At 40.9% G+C, this 23,203-nt stretch overlaps 1 protein-coding gene across 2 annotated transcripts in view; it reads left to right on the top strand.

Annotated features, from left to right (window-relative positions):
• The window catches only part of LOC128702997 (protein amalgam), a 46,530-nt gene extending 25,585 nt beyond the window's left edge, over nt 1–20,945 (top strand). Inside the window, exons 5-12 of one of the 2 annotated variants that reach the window (XM_070103618.1) lie at nt 1,644–1,782; nt 2,170–2,267; nt 3,501–3,584; nt 14,511–14,723; nt 14,870–15,077; nt 15,360–15,456; nt 16,966–19,180; nt 19,340–20,945. In XM_070103618.1, coding sequence (XP_069959719.1) covers nt 1,644–1,782; nt 2,170–2,267; nt 3,501–3,584; nt 14,511–14,723; nt 14,870–15,077; nt 15,360–15,448 — 831 coding nt within the window. In that variant the 3' untranslated portion in view covers nt 15,449–15,456; nt 16,966–19,180; nt 19,340–20,945. Of the gene's footprint in view, nt 1–1,643; nt 1,783–2,160; nt 2,268–3,500; nt 3,585–14,510; nt 14,724–14,869; nt 15,078–15,359; nt 15,457–16,965; nt 19,181–19,339 lie in introns of both variants that reach the window. The other variant, XM_070103616.1, reaches the window with a different exon arrangement.
• Nucleotides 20,946–23,203: the final 2,258 nt, after the last annotated feature.

The following is a 23,203-nucleotide window of genomic DNA, read 5'->3' as shown; positions in this document are numbered from 1 at the left end:
CTCCCGCTTCACACACGGAGGGCCCGGGTTCGATTCCCGGCGGGTGGAAACATTTCGACACGTTTCCTTACACCTGTTGTCCTGTTCACCTAGCAGCAAATAGGTACCCGGGTGTTAGTCGACTGGTGTGGGTCGCATCCTGGGGGACAAGATTAAGGACCCCAATGGAAATAAGTTAGACAGTCCTCGATGACGCACTGACTTTCTTGGGTTATCCTGGGTGGCTAACCCTCCGGGGTTAAAAATCCGAACGAAATCTTATCTTAACTTATCTTATCCCGCAGCCAGAGAAGAAGTGTGGAAGAAAATGGTAGATAGGTAGGTAGTAGATTCGCCGGTATAATCGCCCGGCCCAGGCCTTTTCTAAGAGGTGGTCCGGTTTTGGCTCCCTTTCACGGGAGTGTCTCAGACCAATCTCTACCATGGAAGATGGTACAAGTACCTACTCCCCAGGCCTAGCCCCATTCCCCGCGGGGCTCGGAGGGAGAAGCCAGGCACCTTGGGCTGCCACAAACCCCGCCTACACTGGGCTCGAAGAGTGTGGCAGCTGCATAGCAGAAGACGACGTTAGGAGGTGCAAAGGCAGCAAGCAGTACAGGATCCTTTTCGAGCCACACCCCAGCTTAGGACATTAAACCCGAGCGCTGGGGAAGCTCAAAGAATGACTTTTGCTGTGAGAGTTGCTGCTGCTAGTTCACTTGTCCGTTGCACTTTCTCTCCGTCTCTGAAGAAAATGGTGACATGCGAAAAATTGGAAAATGTTGTTATGTGCCTCTTCGAGTAACTGAAAACTGAATGTTCTACAATGAAAATCAGACACATGTGAAACATCTGGATATCTTTATTGTAAACGTTTCGCCAACTAGTGGCTTTACCAATACAAGGACATAAGGTGAAGAATTCTATGGAAAAGATTAGGTAATCAGTCCCTCAGCACCGTAGTCTTGAAGGATTCTATAAGCTTACAATGGCGTCCTCTATCTTAGTTCCTGTATCAGGATGAGTAGGAGTGTGGTAGGTCGTTCATATGGGTAAAATATAGTATAAAATACCAAGAAATGTGAAGACACATGTGCAATATTAGAATATAGAGCAGCATAGTATGGACCAGTAAGCCTGTTGCAGTGTTCCTTATGTTCTCGAGCTTATTGCTGACGTGATCGTTCCAAGAGAGACGTTGGGCTTCTGGGTTCATGGTAAACCAAAGAGTTAGTAGGCTTAGGACTGCTAGGTGCGAGGAATATTAACTTTTTTAAACTGCTTTTTCATTCTTTGCTGAACTGAGCTGCGTAATCTAGGTGCAGTTAATACTACCTGTCTTGTACGTGAATGGTAGACAGTACCGACAAGATGAAGAATTAGACACATGTACAACATCTAGGTATATTTATTTGTAGACGTTTCGCCCTCCTGTAGCTTTATCATTTCAGTTCATGGAGATACGTAATAGGAAGACTGTACTCAATTGTATTTAAAAAGCCACCGCATGGCGATACGTCTACAAATAAAGGTACCCACATATTGCATGTGTCTAATTATTCACTGCTTGACTTCATGATGGGGATTTATAGGGCCACTGACAGCTTACGCCGTATCGAGTTGCACGCTCTACCTGTCTCTCATGTGTGTGTCTGTGTGTGCAGAACGAGGAACAGGTGCTGAGTGAGGGCCCGACGCTGCACCTGGTCAACATCAGAAGGGAAGACGCTGGCTACTACTTCTGCTCTGCTTCTAATGGTGTCCTGGATCCCCAGGAGCGAGCCTTTTACCTCCAGGTCAAGTGTAAGTACTCCAATGTTGTTTCGCAATATACTGAATCCATGTAAGTTATTTAGCGCAGGAGTTAGCTAAGGTTTTAGTGTAACTTTTTCTTACAAAGAACTTCTAAGTTAATTTAGGCTTACTGACAGTTCTAAAGATACACAATTCTTGCAGTATGTTGGCCATTAATTATTAGGCAGCGGCGTAATGATGATGTCTGAGATGATTCATAAAACACACACACACACACACACACACACACACACACACACACACACACACACACACACACACACACACACACACACACACACACACACACACACACACATTACTACCACCACTACCACTACCACTGTCACTACCACCACCAACCTCACCTCTCATCACTCGTCCTAGTGTCAGCAGATGTGTGGGTGGAGGCTGAGGTCAGCAAGGTGGTAGTAGCCAGTGAGGAGCGGAGAGCCCTGCTGACCTGCCAGATCAAAGGTCATCCCAAGCCCAAGGTCAGTCACCCTCGTCTTAAACCTCCATTAGGTAAATTAGTCACCCTTATCTAAAAACCTCCATTAGGTAAGTTAGTCACCCTTATCTAAAACCTCCATTAGGTAGGTTAGTCACCCTTATCTAAAACCTCCATTAGGTAGGTTAGTCACCCTTATCTAAAACCTCCATTAGGTAGGTTAGTCACCCTTATCTAAAACCTCCATTAGGTAGGTTAGTCACCCTTATCTAAAACCTCCATTAGGTAAGTTAGTCACCCTTATCTTGACCTTCCACTAGATAAGTAAGTCACGAAATGAATCTAATTAGAAAATAAACGAAGAAAATAGGTTTAACAATAGATCATGCTTAATTAAATAGGTAATTTATAGTACACAATTCCACAGTTCATGCAAGGAAAAAATAAAAACCAATTGTAAAAATGGCCAAAAAGAGAGACCAGAAATTGTTACTGAACTCGACTCACGAAATCGTAATGACACGATTGCAAACAAACCTTACCACGGACGGGGATAGAACTCGCGATCAGAGAGTGTCAAAACTCCAGACCGTCGCGTTAGCCACTGGACCAGCTAGCCACAATAAGATTCATCCAACTAGGTATATTATTGTGGCTAGCTGGTCCAGTGGCTAACGCGACGGTCTGGAGTTTTGAGACTCTCTGACCGCGGGTTCTATCCCCGTCCGTGGTATGGATTGTTACTGAACATAAGAGACCAAACACAAAATGTAGGCAGAAATGAAAGTAAGAGTTTCTATATTTTGACCTTTTCCTTTAGTGTTCCATGTGGGTTGGCTGCTGCCATTGACACGTGTTCTTTTAACTCTGACCATAAGAACATAAGGAGGAACACTACAGGAGGCCTACTGGCCCATACTAGATAGGTTCTTCTCCAACCCAAATCCACTAACAAAAATATTTGCTGAACCTATTTTCAGTGCTACCTAAGGAATAAGTCTAATTGATGAGGTCTTAATCCACCGGGAGGCCTGGTCATGGACCGGGCCGCGGGGGCGTTGATCCCCGTAATACCTTCCAGGTAGACTTCAGATAACCTTATTAACTCAGGTATGAGTTCCACTTAAATCCAACTCCCTTTCACTCATGTATTTGTTGTCTCAAAATTCACAAACTGTAGTTTGACAGATGTCAGTTTTGACTCAGACCGTGCAGGTAAAGTTACCTGAATTAGTATTACTGTTGAACAAGTGTAATGTTGAGTGTGTGGTTTCAGGTAACCTGGTACACGGACGAGGGACCTGTATATAACGATACAGGGCATTACTTCTTCTCCAAGGACGACCTCTACTACCTCCAGGTAATACTCTCATTACTACCTCCAGGTAATACCCTCATTACTACCTCCAGGTAATACTCTCATTACTACCTCCAGGTAATACCCTCATTACTACCTCCAGGTAATACCCTCATTACTACCTCCAGGTAATACCCTCATTACTACCTCCAGGTAATACCCTCATTACTACCTCCAGGTAATACCCTCATTTCTACCTCCAGGTAATACCCTCATTACTACCTCCAGGTAATACCCTCATTACTACCTCCAGGTAATACCCTCATTACTACCTCCAGGTAATACCCTCATTACTACCTCCAGGTAATACCCTCATTACTACCTCCAGGTAATACCCTCATTACTACCTCCAGGTAATGCCCTCATTACTACCTCCAGGTAATACCCTCATTACTACCTCCAGGTAATACCCTCATTACTACCTCCAGGTAATGCCCTCATTACTACCTCCAGGTAATACCCTCATTACTACCTCCAGGTAATACCCTCATTACTACCTCCAGTTAATACCCTCATTACTACCTCCAGGTAATACCCTCATTACTACCTCCAGGTAATACCCTCATTACTACCGCCAGGTAATACCCTCATTACTACCTCCAAGTAATACCCTCATTAACACCCCCTTAAACGTAATACCCCACACTGTTTAATACCCCTCACCCCCTGTAAACTTAGATAAACCCATCAATATTATCTTGTGAGGGATAATTAGTCTAATAATTGGACCTTAATGGGAGGTGCTAGTTCATTTGAACCAGAAAAAAGATATTTGTACCAGTTAAATTTTTGTATTTCTGTCATTGCAATATAGGAAATCTGGGAAGGCTTGCAGGTGCATTGACGCAAGTCATGTCAACGTGCAACGTAAACTGCAATCCTAATTCACAAAATCGTAATAACACGGGTGTAAATAAATCGTAATAACGCGGGTGTAAACAAATCGTAGTAACACGGGAAACGTTTCGTCACGCAGTGGTTTCTTCAGTCCAATGCAGAGAAAGGTGAAACATGAGGAGGAGGGGTAGTAGTTTAAGGTAATCAGTCCCACAGCCTTGAGTCGGTGTTTGATCCATCAAACTTGAGTAATCAGTTCCTCAGCCTTGAATCGGTGCTTGATCCATCAAACTTGAGTAATCAATCCCTCAGCCTTGAGTCGGTGCTTGATCCATCAAACTTGAGTAATCAATCCCTCAGCCTTGAGTCGGTGTTTGACCCATCAAACTTGAGTAATCAGTCCCTCAGCCTTGAATCGGTGTTTGATCCATCAAACTTGAGTAATCAGTTCCTCAGCCTTGAATCGGTGCTTGATCCATCAAACTTGAGTAATCAATCCCTCAGCCTTGAGTCGGTGTTTGATCCATCAAACTTGAGTAATCAGTCCCTCAGTCTTGAATCGGTGTTTGACCCATCAAACTTGAGTAATCAATCCCTCAGCCTTGAGTCGGTGTTTGATCCATCAAACTTGATGGTAGTGCTCACAGACGAGGCAGTAGAATTACAGGGAACATCACTCCAAACATTATTCTTGTCGTTCGCTGAGACACCTGATGGTTCTTGTACGTTGATTTACGTCACTCAGAACCACACAAGCTTCGGTGTAAATAGATGGTCTCTTGCATCAGAGGTTCCATTGGTACAATGTAGGAAAACAACTGTTCCTGTCCTCAAGCTTTCAAAGCTTTTGTCATTTTGTTGACAATGGTATAATGGTATAAATGGTATAATGGTATAAATGGTATAATGGTATAAATGGCATAAAGGTATAAATGGCATAAAGGTATAATGGTACAAATGGCATAATGGTATAATGGCATAAATGGTATGAATGATATAATGGTATAAATGGTATAATGGTATAAATGGCATAAAGGTATAAATGGTATAATGGTATAAATGGCATAAAGGTATAAATGGCATAATGGTATAATGGCATAAAAGGTATGAATGATATAATGATATAAATGGTATAATGGTATAAATGGCATAAAGGTATAAATGGTATAATGGTATAAATGGTATAATGCTATAATGGTACAAATGGCATAATGATATAAAAGGTATAATGGTATAAATGGTATAATGGTATAAATGGTATAATGCTATAATGGTACAAATGCTATAATGACATAATGGTATAAATGGTATAATGGCATAAATGGTATAATGGTATAAATGGTATAATACTATAATGGTACAAATGGCATAATGATATAAAAGGTATAATGGTATAAATGGTATAATGGTATAAGTAGTATAATGGTACAAATGGCACAATGGTATAAATGGTATAATGGCATAAATGGTATAATGGTATAAATGGTGTAATGGTATAAGTAGTATAATGGTACAAATAACATAATGGCATAAATTGTATAATGGCATAAATGGTATATGGTATAAATGGTATAAGTGGTATAGTGCTATAATGGAATAAATGGTATAATGGAATTACCTGGATTACCTGGAGAGAGTTCCGGGGGTCAACGCCCCCGCGGCCCGGTCTGTGACCAGGTAGTGGCATAAATGGAATAATGGTATAAATGGGATAATAGTATAAATGGTATAATGATATAAATGGTATAATGGTACGAATGACAATGATATAATGGTATAAATGGTATAATGGTATAATGATATAATGGTACAAATGGTATAATGGTATAAATGGTAAATGTGGTATAAATGGTATAATGGTATAAATGGTATATGTGGTATAAATGGTATAATGGTATAAATGGTATAATGATATAAATGGTATAATGGTATAAATGGTGTAATGGTATAATGGCATAAATGGTATAATGGCATAAATGGTATAATGGTATAAATGGTATAATGGTATAAATGGTGTAATGGTATAATGGTATAAATGGTATAATGGTATAATGGTATAATGGCATAAATGGTATAATGGTATAAATGGTATAATGGTATAAATGGTGTAATGGTATAATGGTATAAATGGTATAATGGTATAAATGGTATAATGGTATAAATGGTGTAATGGTATAATGGTATAAATGGTATAATGGTATAAATGGTATAATGGTATAAATGGTGTAATGGTATAATGGCATAAATGATATAATGGCATAAATGGTATAATGACATAAATGGTATAATGGCATAAATGGTATAATGACATAAATGATATAATGACATAAATGGTATAATGGCATAAATGATATAATGGCATAAATGGTATAATGGCATAAATGGTATAATGGCATAAATGGTATAATGGCATAAATGGTATAATGGCATAAATGATATAATGGCATAAATGATATAATGGCATAAATGGTATAATGGCATAAATGATATAATGGCATAAATGATATAATGGCATAAATGATATAATGACATAAATGATATAATGGCATAAATGATATAATGGCATAAATGGTATAATGGCATAAATGATATAATGACATAAATGGTATAATGGCATAAATGGTATAATGGCATAAATGGTATAATGGCATAAATGGTATAATGGCATAAATGATATAATGGCATAAATGATATAATGGCATAAATGATATAATGGCATAAATGGTATAATGGCATAAATGATATAATGACATAAATGATATAATGGCATAAATGATATAATGGCATAAATGATATAATGGCATAAATGATATAATGACATAAATGGTATAATGGCATAAATGATATAATGGCATAAATGATATAATGGCATAAATGATATAATGGCATAAATGATATAATGGCATAAATGATATAATGGCATAAATGGTATAATGGCATAAATGATATAATGGCATAAATGGTATAATGGCATAAATGGTATAATGGCATAAATGGTATAATGGCATAAATGGTATAATGGCATAAATGATATAATGGCATAAATGATATAATGGCATAAATGATATAATGGCATAAATGGTATAATGGCATAAATGATATAATGACATAAATGGTATAATGGCATAAATGATATAATGGCATAAATGATATAATGGCATAAATGATATAATGACATAAATGGTATAATGGCATAAATGATATAATGGCATAAATGATATAATGGCATAAATGATATAATGACATAAATGGTATAATGGCATAAATGATATAATGGCATAAATGATATAATGGCATAAATGATATAATGACATAAATGGTATAATGGCATAAATGATATAATGGCATAAATGATATAATGGCATAAATGATATAATGGCATAAATGATATAATGACATAAATGGTATAATGGCATAAATGATATAATGGCATAAATGATATAATGGCATAAATGATATAATGACATAAATGGTATAATGGCATAAATGATATAATGGCATAAATGATATAATGGCATAAATGATATAATGGCATAAATGATATAATGACATAAATGGTATAATGGCATAAATGATATAATGACATAAATGGTATAATGGCATAAATGATATAATGACATAAATGGTATAATGGCATAAATGATATAATGACATAAATGGTATAATGGCATAAATGATATAATGACATAAATGGTATAATGGCATAAATGATATAATGACATAAATGGTATAATGGCATAAATGATATAATGGCATAAATGATATAATGGCATAAATGATATAATGACATAAATGGTATAATGGCATAAATGATATAATGGCATAAATGATATAATGGCATAAATGATATAATGGCATAAATGATATAATGACATAAATGGTATAATGGCATAAATGATATAATGACATAAATGGTATAATGGCATAAGTGATATAATGGCATAAATGATATAATGGCATAAATGATATAATGACATAAATGGTATAATGGCATAAATGATATAATGGCATAAATGATATAATGGCATAAATGATATAATGGCATAAATGATATAATGACATAAATGGTATAATGGCATAAATGATATAATGACATAAATGATATAATGGCATAAATGGTATAATGGCATAAATGATATAATGACATAAATGGTATAATGGCATAAATGGTATAATGGCATAAATGGTATAATGGCATAAATGGTATATTGTAATTTTGTAACTTTAACTTCCTCTTGGCTTTAGAAGAATTACTCAAGGGTTATAATCATAAACATAATTTTTAAAAGGGTGGATGGGTAAGCCAGTGGAAGGCCTCGGTCAGATGACCAGAAGCTCCAGCTGAGGGTCATCATGTGACTAAGACCCGCGTTAGGAAACACTTGTCATGTTTCCTGAAAAAAAACTTAACCTTCAGAAGAGATGAATTATTTAGATGCCTGTTGTCTCGTGTTTCTTTCTGCAAAACTTTCGTTTATAACCTGGAAACGTCTCATCCGATCGGCTTCAAATTTACAACGCTGGTGTGTAGCAATTACAGAAGGCTTCATGTGAATAGGAAGAGTGTCGGATGCTTCTTTAGGTAGAGTTGAAATTACCGAAGGTGATATTTAACCATGTATTATGCCTACATTTAATATTACTGGTAATATATTAATATTTCTGAAAGTACATTAATATTACTGATAATACATTTAATATTATATTGGTATGTAAAGGTGAACTTTGGTTAATTTGATATTAAATAATGCTGGAAGGTAGAGGAGGCTGGGCTTGTAAGATGTAGGGGAAGCGGAGATACTGTTCGTAGTTATCACTAGCATTTGCCACTTATTGGGGAATGTGGAGATAGACAGTATAATAACTTATGTGATATGTTAAGATATCTTATCAATGAAAATAAAATATCTGATATATTAAGCTAATTTCTTTAATTTGTTTGTAACAGATTAGTGAATTGTAGGTATAAATCCAGATGTACTCCTGTTAACCCTTTAGCGGCCTAGTTCCTAGGCCTATTGTGTACTCAAATTCTCTTGTGCTACCATCCACAGGACGAATATGGGGTACACAGTAAACTAGCCACTACCCTCCACAGGATGGATATAAGGTACACAATAAACTAGCCACTACCATCCACAGGATAGATATAAGGTACACAATAAACTAGCCACTACCCTCCACAGGATGGATATAAGGTACACAATAAACTAGCCACTACCATCCACAGGATAGATATAAGGTACACAATAAACTAGCCACTACCCTCCACAGGATGGATATAAGGTACACAATAAACTAGCCACTACCATCCACAGGATAGATGTAAGGTACACAATAAACTAGCCACTACCATCCACAGGATAGATATAAGGTACACAATAAACTAGCCACTACCCTCCACAGGATGGATATAAGGTACACAATAAACTAGCCACTACCATCCACAGGATAGATATAAGGTACACAATAAACTAGCCACTACCATCCACAGGATAGATATAAGGTACACAATAAACTAGCCACTACCATCCACAGGATGGATATAAGGTACACAATAAACTAGCCACTACCATCCACAGGATAGATATAAGGTACACAATAAACTAGCCACTACCATCCACAGGATAGATATAAGGTACACAATAAACTAGCCACTACCATCCACAGGATAGATATAAGGTACACAATAAACTAGCCACTACCCTCCACAGGATGGATATAAGGTACACAATAAACTAGCCACTACCATCCACAGGATAGATATAAGGTACACAATAAACTAGCCACTACCATCCACAGGATAGATATAAGGTACACAATAAACTAGCCACTACCATCCACAGGACGGATATGAGGTACACAGTAAACTAGCCACTACCATCCACAGGATAGATATAAGGTACACAATAAACTAGCCACTACCATCCACAGGATGGATATGAGGTGCACAATAAACTAGCCACTACCATCCACAGGATGGATATGAGGTGCACAATAAACTAGCCACTACCATCCACAGGATGGATATGAGGTACACAATAAACTAGCCACTAATATCCACAGGATGGATATGAGGTACACAATAAACTAGCCACTAATATCCACAGGATGGATATGAGGTGCACAATAAACTAGCCACTACCATCCACAGGATGGATATGAGGTACACAATAAACTAGCCACTAATATCCACAGGATGGATATGAGGTACACAATAAACTGGTCGCTTCGCCGGCAAAATCTTTGTATCCAGAGACGACATCTCAGTTTCCAAGAACGGTTACTGAACGAGGACTTAAAGGAAGATCAATTGACGGAAAATCAATGTATTTTACTTACCAATAATTTCCCTCGATTGCGTGGAAAATACGCTACCTACAGCCTTTTTCTTCCGCTCGCTTGAGTTTCGTAAGTAGCCACGACGCCGTCTCAAGAGGGTAGTTGTTTCTACAGTAGCCTTCTCACACCGAGGCAGGGTGGCCCGAAAAAGAAAGAAATACTTTCACCATTATTCAGACTCTCACTGACCTTGCAAAGGCACGCAGATATGATAGTTCATGTCACTCCAACCAGCAAATATCCCAATCCCCTCCTTTAAAGTGCAGGCATTGTAAATCCAACCTCCAGGACTCAAGTCCGGCTAACCGGTTTCCTTGAATCCCATCACAAAATATTACCCTGCTCACACTCCAACAGCTCCTCAGGTCTCACTCATTCCTATTTAATACGCTCACACATGCCTGCTGTATGTCCAAGCCCTTTGCACACAAAACCTCTTTTACCCCTCTCCCTCCATCCTTTCCTAGGCCGATCCCTCCTTCCCTCTACTATAGATTTATACACCCCTGCGAGTCGTCATATTTTCCTCATTCATTACCACTGTAACTTGTTCATTACCACTGTAGCTTGTTCATTACCACTGTAGCTTGTTCATTACCACTGTAACTTGTTCATTACCACTGTAACTTGTTTATTTCCATTGCAACTTGTTCATTACCACTCGTCACAGCCAGCGTGCCCGTGACGAGCTCTAGCTCAAGTCCCCTCATCTGTAAAAACTTTGTGGTCACAGTGGCGCCTATCCTAACCTTCCTATGGTGTATAAATATACCTAAATGAATGAATCTTATTATAGCCAGCTGGCCCAGTGACTAACACGTCGGTCTGAAGTTTTATGACTCAATCACCGCGAGTTCAATCCCTTCCCGTACCATGGTTTGACTACACGAGGTAAATAAAGCTTGCGTATCACCTGGTCACCACTTGTCAAAAAATACTTTAATTTCTGTAATAAAGAATACAGTAAAGTCTCGTTGTATTTACACTGAGAGACAAACCTCTCAGTGTGTATACAATGAGAGAGATACATCTCTCGGTGTGTATACAATGAGAGATATACATAGCTCGGTGTGTATACAATGAGAGAGACACTTCTAGTGCATATATAATGAGAAACAGTAATTTCTTCTTGTGTATATATCCTGCAACTGTCATCACAACTTACGCAATATTCATCCTTCAATGAAGGTAACTAACTCACCGCTCTGCCGTGGCCAGCAGTGCTCTCCAGCACCTCGTCCTTCACTACTGCACAAAACTGTCTGTTTCTAAGGACTTAGTCACAGCAGTGAAATATAGTCCGTTTACAGTGCCGTCCTTACCCTACCTACTGGACCAACTGTGTCCCTCACAGTTGGTCCAGTAGGTAGGATAATAATAATAATAATAATAATAATAATAATAATAATAATAATAATAATAATAATAATATTATTATTATTATTATTATTATTATTATTATTATTATTATTATTATTATTATTATTATTATTATTATTATTATTATTATGATTCACTGGGAAATGATAAAAGAGTGAGAATCAGGTTCGACCTAAGTAAGGAAAGGTTGGGCAAAATTTCCAGTATCAAGAGCCCCCTCACATGCGTCAGGGAACCTCCCTTAAGGGGCGAAATCCCCCCTTCCCCTGACAGCACTGTTCATGCAGAACGAGAAGGTTACCTAAGCCACAAATTTCCTGCTCCTCCCAAGGCCACTAAGTCGGTGGCCGCAGATAAATCCACAAAACTGTAATATGGCTTATCGAAGTGGTTTAAAAAATACACCTGCCGCAAAAGAGAGGATTTTAATTGCTACCTTTCGCCCACAAGAGCTTTATGAGGCGTTGGTAAAGCCTCAGGTAGGCAAGGAGTCGTGATTAAAGCAGGCCTACCTTGGCTATTTTTGTCTAGCCTACCAGGCAAATGCGTAACCTTTCCCAGCGTGATGAAGCCGGGTTTCATTTGGACAAATTTTCGCTCTATGTAAAGCTTTATCAAATTATGTTTCACTCTGTAGAGCTTCATCGACTCATGCTTCACTCTGTGTAGAGCTTTATCAAATCATGTTCACAGTGAAAAGCTTTATCAAAACATGCTTCAATCTGTACGGAGGATTATCAAGTCATGTTTCACTCTGTGTAGAGCTTTATCAAGACATGTTTCACTCTGTGTAGAGCTTTATCAAGACATGTTTCACTCTGTGTAGAGCTTTATCAAGACACGTTTCACTCTGTGTAGAGCTTTATCAAGACATGTTTCACTCTGTGTAGAACTTTATTAAGACATGTTTCACTCTGTGTAGAGCTTTATCAAGACATATTTCATTATGTGTAGAGCTTTATCAAGACAGGTTTCATTCTGTGTAGAGCTTTATTAAGTCATATTTCATTCTGTGTAGAGCTTTATTAAGTCATGTTTCATTCTGTGTAGAGCTTTATCAAGACATGTTTCACTCTGTGTAGAGCTTTATCAAGACATGTTTCACTCTGTGTAGAGCTTTATCAAGACATGTTTCACTCTGTGTAGAGCTTTATCAAGACATGTTTCACTCTGTGTAGAGCTTTATCAAGACACGTCTCACTCTGTGTAGAGCTTTATCAAGACATGTTTCACTCTGTGTAGAGCTTTATCAAGACATGTTTCACTCTGTGTAGAGCTTTATCAAGTCACAAGTCTCGGCAATGATTTGATAAAAGTCTTCACAGCGATACTCTGGCCCTTCTAAGGGTGGTTCTTCAACACGTGTCTCTTTTCTGAAGTATTACCAGGTAGTATGACCTTCAGATCTCGCGTTCCTTGAATATTCTTCAGAATAAACATCTTAATTTCATTCCTTATCAAAATACCTATATTATACCCGTTCAAAATAGTTTTCGTACGTGTTTCCGACCTTCGTAGATCGAATCACATACTTCGTCTAACTTCTATGGGCTCTCTAAACATTTCTTCTGTGGGCCCCTTATGCCAACAGAAGAAATGCGTAGGGGATCACTATTTGTTCTCCGTCGGAGTCTCCTACAGCATCATCATCTGCCCCTCCGAAGTGTTTTGGGTGTTCAGCAGAAACACAAGGGAACTTTTACAGAGAACACTGGGAAATATATTTTAAATAATGATAGCGTAAAGGTTATAGTGAGGAAAGTATTAGAGCGTTCCAGAGGGAGAAAATTAGGTAACGCTTAAACACAACGAACCTAACAAATATAGGAGCACAAACAAGGTAGCAGGAACTAATAGGAAGGCGAGGGCAAACAGGTAAACAAATAAATATAAGAAATAAGTTGCTAAAAACAGGTTTTTATCGAGACAGCATTTCACTCTATAGACTTTTATCAGACTCTCCACTGAGCAAAATATCGTTCCAAGAAATATTGTGGTGTAACGTTCGCTTATTTTACATGAACTGTCGGCAGTACCTCACGTGAAGCCGAGCAGAGAAGTAATAGCAGAAAAGGACGAATGATTTAGACAAGCGCGGGAGAATCCGGGGCTTGGAACCCACCACGGTTGGATAATCAGAAGCGACAAAAAACCGTAAAGGAAGGACTTGCGGAACTCCAGCTCAGTCAAGGTCTCTCTTACTGTCATGACATGCAGAATAGAATAATAAGTATTGATTCGCATCATACAGTCGATACACAATACGCACTTAATACATTCATTATCGTAGCTTATGCTGGTGTTGTGATGGTGTTGTATCGCGATGGTGTTAGAAGGGCAATAAATTCATAGTCTTACCCTCACTTACAGCTGGAAAACATGACACCTTTAGCTCTAGGGGACTATAAGTGCCGGGCTCACAACGAGGCAGGGGAAGACAGTGCCACCATCACCGTAGAGGCCACCCCTGGCCCCGTCCAGGTGCTGGAGGCCTCCCCTACATCCACCTATGGCCTCTACAACATCACTTGGGAGGTAGAGAGCCTAGCGCCTGTAGATTACTACTTCGTCTCCTACAATCAGGTGAGTTCCTGTAGAGAGTTCAGGCGAGTCCAGTGAAATCAGATGTACAGTATGCAACTACTACTATTACTACTACTACTAATACTACTACTACTACTACTACTACTAATAATAATAATAATGATAATAATAATAACTTGATACAGGAAGGCAGTAGTGAGGTGGAAAGAAGGACTGTGAGCGCCACACCACAGATAAACAGAAGTGGTACCCACTACACAGAGAGCACCCTGGTGGACCTCACCCCAGGGATCACGTACCACCTGACGGTGCGGGCCGTGGCCAAAGGGCATCTTCCAGGTCTTCCTATGGAGGAAAATTTCTTCTTTACAGCCTCTGATCCAGCTTCCGCCCGTGAGTGTTAAAACTTATGTTTGTGTATAAGAAAAATCCGTTGTTGTTTACTGAAGAAATGTTGTGAAAAACCGTACCCTAAACGACTTACATGTGACATCCTAAGAGTACTGCATGTGATATCATCCTAAAAGTCTTACATGTGACATCATCCTAAAAGTCTTACATATGACATCATCCTAAAAGTTTTACATGTGACATCCTAAGAGTCTTACATGTGACATCATTCTAAGAGTCTTACATGTGACATCATAAGACACTAACATGTGACATCTCCCGCAGATGAAATGAGTGACGGGACCTGGAATTTGTTGAAGTCAGCACTTACCGTCATCTCCCGTCTACCGAAAGTAGTTAGGGACATGCAGTAGGTGAACAGGTAAGTGACAGGGAGCAGGGAAACATATACGTAAGGAGAGTAGGGAAACATGAAGGTAGGGAGAGTAGGGAAACATATACGTAGGGAGAGTAGGGAAACATGAAGGTAGGGAGAGTAGAGATACATGAAGGTAGGGAGAGTAGGGAAGCATGAAGGTAGGGAGAGTAGGGATACATGAAGGTAGGGAGAGTAGGGATACATGAAGGTAGGGAGAGTAGGGAAACATGAAGGTAGGGAGAGTAGGGAAAAATGAAGGTAGGGAGAGTAGGGAAACATGAAGGTAGGGAGAGTAGGGAAACATGAAGGTAGGGAGAGTAGGGAAATAAGAAGGTAGGGAGAGTAGGGATACATGAAGGTAGGGAGAGCAGGGAAACATGAAGGTAGGGAGAGTAGAGATACATGACGGTAGGGAGAGTAGGGAAGCATGAAGGTAGGGAAAGTAGGGAAGCATGAAGGTAGGGAGAGTAGGGAAGCATGAAGGTAGGGAGAGTAGGGATACATGAAGGTAGGGAGAGTAGGGAAACATGAAGGTAGGGAGAGTAGGGATACATGAAGGCAGGGAGAGTAGGGATACATGAAGGTAGGGAGAGTAGGGAAGCATGAAGGTAGGGAGAGTAGGGATACATGAAGGTAGGGAGAGTAGGGAAACATGAAGGTAGGGAGAGTAGGGAAACATGAAGGTAGGGAGAGTAGGGAAACATGAAGGTAGGGAGAGTAGGGAAACATGAAGGTAGGGAGAGTAGGGATACATGAAGGCAGGGAGAGTAGGGATACATGAAGGTAGGGAGAGTAGGGATACATGAAGGCAGGGAGAGTAGGGATACATGAAGGTAGGGAGAGTAGGGAAACATGAAGGTAGGGAGAGTAGGGATACATGAAGGTAGGGAGAGTAGGGAAACATGAAGGTAGGGAGAGTAGGGATACATGAAGGCAGGGAGAGTAGGGATACATGAAGGTAGGGAGAGTAGGGATACATGAAGGTAGGGAGAGTAGGGATACATGAAGGTAGGGAGAGTAGGGATACATGAAGGTAGGGAGAGTAGGGATACATGAAGGCAGGGAGAGTAGGGATACATGAAGGTAGGGAGAGTAGGGATACATGAAGGCAGGGAGAGTAGGGATACATGAAGGTAGGGAGAGTAGGGATACATGAAGGCAGGGAGAGTAGGGATACATGAAGGTAGGGAGAGTAGGGATACATGAAGGCAGGGAGAGTAGGGATACATGAAGGTAGGGAGAGTAGGGATACATGAAGGCAGGGAGAGTAGGGATACATGAAGGTAGGGAGAGTAGGGATACATGAAGGTAGGGAGAGTAGTTTAGCTCTCCTTTATAACAACAGAAACAACAACAACAACAACAACAACAACAACAACAACAATAATAATAATAACGATAATAATACTACTACTACTACTACTACTACTAATAATAATAATAATAATAATAATAATAATAATAATAATAATAATAATAATAATAATAACATTTTTACCCCTTTCTACTTAGATCCTCATCGAGTGGTTCAACAGGGATACCTGTGACTAGCTTCCAGGTTGTTTCTGCTGTTGACTGCCTGTTCAACGAGGCTGTTGCTGTTGGCGACCTGCCGGCACCCATCTAACGACAGGTTATTTAAGAGCCGAATTTGGCATTATGGGCGGTGGCACTGTAATCGGTGCAGTGTAGCACACTGTATTTGGGTGTGACACTGCATCTTGGGGTGGCACTGTACCTGGGGTGGCACCGTACCTTGCTGTCTACTTTGCTATCCTGTCTACTGTCGACAGTTGATGAATTAGACACACGTAGAACACTTGGTTAACTTTACTGGCTTCATCAGTCCTAAACAAAGAAGAATGGGGAAGATCGGAAGGAGTTTGAGGTAATCGGTTGTGTTTGCGGGGTTAAGGTTCAGCTCTTGGCCCAGCCTTTTAACCTTAAAAACTTGTTGCTTTGTAGTGGTTGCTGGTCCTCCTGGGCCCTATCGTACGTATCCTTCAAGCTGTGTATGAAATATGTGCCCTCGTGGGCTCCACTTTTTGTAAATTAAAAAATACCTTTTATATTTACATGAGATTTACATAATATATTTACATGAAATTTACATTATATATTTACATTAGATTTACATAAATATATTTCGATGAGATTTACATAAATATAAATGCATGAGATGTACATATATTTACATAAGATTTACATATATTTACAAGAAATTTACAAATTTACATGAGATTTGCATAAATATATTTAAAAAAATATAATTATTAATAGTGTGTGAGTCTAGAAAATAGGATAGGAATTAAATAGAAAAAATCCATATTTTTGGCACTTTTTTTTTTAATCATATCAGGATAAATTTTGAGCTATGGTGCCATTGTGACCCCCTGGTGTATTTCTGACTTATGTTGCCATCCTGACCCCCTGGTGTATTTCTGACTTATGGTGCCATTGTGGCACCCTGGTGTATTTCTGACGTATGGTGCCATTGTGACCCCCTGGTGTATTTCTGACTTATGGTGCCATTGTGGCACCCTGGTGTATTTCTGACTTATGGAGCCATCCTGACCCCCTGGTGTATTTCTGACTTATGGTGCCATTGTGGCACCCTGGTGTATTTCTGACGTATGGTGCCATTGTGACCCCCTGGTGTATTTCTGACTTATGGTGCCATTGTGACCCCCTGGTGTATTTCTGACTTATGGTGCCATTGTGACCCCCTGGTGTATTTCTGACTTATGGTGCCATTGTGACCCCCTGGTGTATTTCTGACTTATGGTGCCATTGTGACCCCCTGGTGTATTTCTGACTTATGGTGCCATTGTGACCCCCTGGTGTATTTCTGACTTATGGTGCCATTGTGATCCCCTGGTGTATTTCTGACTTATGGTGCCATTGTGACCCCCTGGTGTATTTCTGACTTATGGTGCCATTGTGACCCCCTGGTGTATTTCTGACTTATGGTGCCATTGTGACCCCCTGGTGTATTTCTGACTTATGTTGCCATCGTGACCCCCTGGTGTATTTCTGACGTTTGGTGCCATTGTGACCCCCTGGTGTATTTCTGACTTATGGTGCCATTGTGACCCCCTGGTGTATTTCTGACGTATGGTGCCATTGTGACCCCCTGGTGTATTTCTGACTTATGGTGCCATTGTGGCACCCTGGTGTATTTCTGACTTATGGTGCCATTGTGACCCCCTGGTGTATTTCTGACTTATGGTGCCATTGTGACATCTGGTGTATTTCTGACTAATGGTGCCATTGTGACCCCCTGGTGTATTTCTGACTTATGGTGCCATTGTGGCACCCTGGTGTATTTCTGACTTATGGTGCCATTGTGACCCCCTGGTGTATTTTTGACGTATGGTGCCATTGTGACCCCCTGGTGTATTTCTGGCGTATGGTGCCATTGTGACCCCCTGGTGTATTTCTGACGTATGGTGCCATTGTGGCCCCCTGGTGTATTTCTGACTTTTGGTGCCATTGTGACCCCCTGGTGTATTTCTGACTTATGGTGCCATTGGGACCCCCTGGTGTATTTCTGACTTATGGTGCCATCGTGACCCCCTGGTGTATTTCTGACGTATGGTGCCATCGTGACCCCCTGGTGTATTTCTGACGTATGGTGCCATCGTGATCCCCTGGTGTATTTCTGACTTATGGTGCCATTGTGACCCCCTGGTGTATTTCTGACGTATGGTGCCATCGTGACCCCCTGGTGTATTTCTGACCCATTGTGACCCCCTGGTGTATTTCTGACTTATGGTGCCATTGTGACCCCTGGTGTATTTCTGACGTGACCCCCTGGTATTTCTGACTTATGTGCCATTGTGACCCCTGGTGTATTTATGACGTATGGTGCCATCGTGACCCCCAGGTGTATTTCTGACTTATGGTGCCATTGTGACCCCTGGTGTATTTCTGACTTATGGTGCCATTGTGACCCCCTGGTGTATTTCTGACGTATGGTGCCATTGTGACCCCCTGGTGTATTTCTGACTGATGGTGCCATTGTGACCCCCTGGTGTATTTCTGACGTATGGTGCCATCGTGACCCCCTGGTGTATTTCTGACGTATGGTGCCATTGTGACCCCCTGGTGTATTTCTGACTTATGGTGCCATTGTGACCCCCTGGTGTATTTCTGACTTATGGTGCCATTGTGACCCCCTGGTGTATTTCTGACTTATGGTGCCATTGTGACCCCCTGGTGTATTTCTGACTTATGGTGCCATTGTGACCCCCTGGTGTATTTCTGACTTATGGTGCCATTGTGACCCCCTGGTGTATTTCTGACTTATGGTGCCATTGTGACCCCCTGGTGTATTTCTGACTTATGGTGCCATTGTGACCCCCTGGTGTATTTCTGACTTATGGTGCCATTGTGACCCCCTGGTGTATTTCTGACTTATGGTGCCATCGTGACCCCCTGGTGTATTTCTGACTTATGGTACCATTGTGACCCCCTGGTGTATTTCTGACTTATGGTGCCATCGTGATCCCCTGGTGTATTTCTGACTTATGGTGCCATTGTGACCCCCTGGTGTATTTCTGACGTATGGTGCCATTGTGACCCCCTGGTGTATTTCTGACTTATGGTGCCATTGTGACCCCCTGGTGTATTTCTGACTTATGGTGCCATTGTGACCCCTGGTGTATTTCTGACTTATAGTGCCATTGTGACCCCCTGGTGTATTTCTGACTTATGGTGCCATTGTGACCCTCTGCTGTATTCTTGACTTATTCATCTACATAATACACGATAGTTCTTAATCTAGATAGTACCCGATAGTTCTTAATGTATATAATACACGATAGTTCTTAATTTAGAGAGTACACGATAGTTCTTAATCTAGATAGTACCCGATAGTTCGTATCTAGATAATACGCAATAATTCTTAATCTAGATAGAAGCAGATAGTTCTCAGTAGATAGTCTCAGAACGGACTGGATAGTCTTCTACTGTCTAACTTTCCCATGTACTCTTATGTACTCTTATATACTCAAATGTACTATATAATTATATGTGTTCCTATGTACTATCATGTACACCCATGTACCCCTATGTACTCCCATGTATTATCATGTACACCCATGTACTCCTCTGTACTCTCATGTACTATCATGTACACCCATGTACCCCTATGTACTCCCATGTATTATCATGTGCACCCATTTACTCCTATGTACTCCCATGTACTATCATGTACACCCATTTACCCCTATGTACTCCCATGTATTATCATGTACACCCATTTGCTTCTATGTGCTCCCATGTATTATCATGTACATCCATGTACCTCTATGTACTCCCATGTACTATCATGTACACCCATGTACTCCCATGTATGCCTGTGTATACCTGTATGCTTCTGTATACTATACCAAGAGTGGTGTAGTAAACTACATGATCGACACTTACTGCCGCCATATCTGACTGAAGAAGTTTACTGTGTGGGCGAAACGTCTCAACAATAAGGATATCCAACTGTTGCACATATGTCTCACTCATCTGATAATATGTACTACAGTGTACTACAGTGTACTACAGTGTACAGTGTACTACAGTGTACTACAGTGTACATTGTACTACAGTGTACTACAGTGTACTACAGTGTACAGTGTACTACAGTGTACATTGTACTACAGTGTACAGTGTACTACAGTGTACAGTGTACTACAGTGTACTACAGTGTACAGTGTACTACAGTGTACTACAGTGTACAGTGTACTACAGTGTACTACAGTGTACAGTGTACTACAGTGTACTACAGTGTACTACAGTGTACAGTGTACTACAGTGTACTACAGTGTACAGTGTACTACAGTGTACTACAGTGTACAGTGTACTACAGTGTACAGTGTACTACAGTGTACATTGTACTACAGTGTACAGTGTACTACAGTTCAAGCTTCAGGGTCCACAAAACAGTTCAAGCTTCAGGGCCCCACAAAACAGTTCAAGCTTCAGGGCCCACAAAACAGTTCAAGCTTCAGGGCCCACAAAACATTTCAAGCTTCAGGGCCCACAAAACAGTTCAAGCTTCAGGGTCCACAAAACAGTTCAAGCTTCAGGGTCCGCAAAACAGTTCAAGCTTCAGGGTCCACAAAACAGTTCAAGCTTCAGGGTCCACAAAACAGTTCAAGCTTCAGGGCCCACAAAACAGTTCAAGCTTCAGGGTCCACAAAACAGTTCAAGCTTCAGGGCCCCACAAAACAGTTCAAGCTTCAGGGCCCCACAAAACAGTTCAAGCTTCAGGGTCCACAAAACAGTTCAAGCTTCAGGGCCCCACAAAACAGTTCAAGCTTCAGGGCCCCACAAAACAGTTCAAGCTTCAGGGCCCCACAAAACAGTTCAAGCTTCAGGGCCCACAAAACAGTTCAAGCTTCTAGGTCCACAAAACAGTTCAAGCTTCAGTGCCCACAAAACAGTTCAAGCTTCAGGGCCCACAAACAGTTCAAGCTTCAGGGTCCACAAAACAGTTCAAGCTTCAGGGCCCCACAAAACAGTTCAAGCTTCAGGGCCCACAAAACATTTCAAGCTTCAGGGCCCCACAAAACAGTTCAAGCTTCAGGGCCCACAAAACACTTCAAGCTTCAGGGCCCCACAAAACAGTTCAAGCTTCAGGGCCCCACAAAACAGTTCAAGCTTCAGGGCCCCACGAAACAGTTCAAGCTTCAGGGTTCACAAAACAGTTCAAGCTTCAGGGCCCACAAAACAGTTCAAGCTTCACGGCCCCACAAAACAGTTCAAGCTTCAGGGTCCACAAAACAGTTCAAGCTTCAGGGCCCCACAAAACAGTTCAAGCTTCAAGGCCCCAGAAAGTTCAAGCTTCAGGGCCCCACAGAGCAGTTCAAGCTTCAGGGCCCCACAAAACAGTTCAAGCTTCAGGGCCCACAAAACAGTTCAAGCTTCAAGGTCCACAAAACAGTTCAAGCTTCTGGGCCCACAAACGGTTCAAGCTTCAGGGTCCACAAAACATTTCAAGCTTCATGGCCCCACGAAACAGTTCAAGCTTCAGGGCCCCACAAAACAGTTCAAGCTTCAGGGTCCACAAAACAGTTCAAGCTTCAGGGCCCACAAAACAGTTAAAGCTTCAGGGCCCCACAAAACAGTTCAAGCTTCAGGGTCCACAAAACAGTTCAAGCTTCAGGGCCCCACAAAACAGTTCAAGCTTCAGGGCCCCACAAAACAGTTCAAGCTTCAGGGCCCCACAAAACAGTTCAAGCTTCAGGGCCCACAAAACAGTTCAAGCTTCAGGGCCCACAAAACAGTTCAAGCTTCAGGGCCCACAAAACAGTTCAAGCTTCAGGGCCCACAAAACAGTTCAAGCTTCAGGGCCCACAAAACAGTTCAAGCATCAAGGCCCACAAAACAGTTCAAGCTTCATGGCCCACAAAACAGTTCAAGCTTCAGGGCCCACAAAACAGTTCAAGCTTCAGGGCCCACAAAACAGTTCAAGCTTCAGGGTCCACAAAACAGTTCAAGCTTCAGGGCCCACAAAACAGATCAAGCTTCAGGGTACAGAAAACAGTTCAAGCTTCAGGGTCCACAAAACAGTTCAAGCTTCAGGGTCCACAAAACAGTTCAAGCTTCAGGGTCCCATAACAGTTCAAGCTTCAGGGTCCACAAAACAGTTCAAGCATCAAGGCCTACAAAACAGTTCAAGCTCCAGGGCCCACAAAACAGATCAAGCTTCAGGGCCCACAAAACAGTTCAAGCTTCAGGGCCCACAAAACAG

The sequence above is a fragment of the Cherax quadricarinatus genome, chromosome 86 (assembly GCF_038502225.1).
Source record: "Cherax quadricarinatus isolate ZL_2023a chromosome 86, ASM3850222v1, whole genome shotgun sequence".
Lineage (NCBI taxonomy): Eukaryota > Metazoa > Arthropoda > Malacostraca > Decapoda > Parastacidae > Cherax > Cherax quadricarinatus.
The sequence above is the reverse complement of the archived record's forward strand: the minus strand, read 5'-3'. Positions and strand labels throughout refer to the sequence as shown.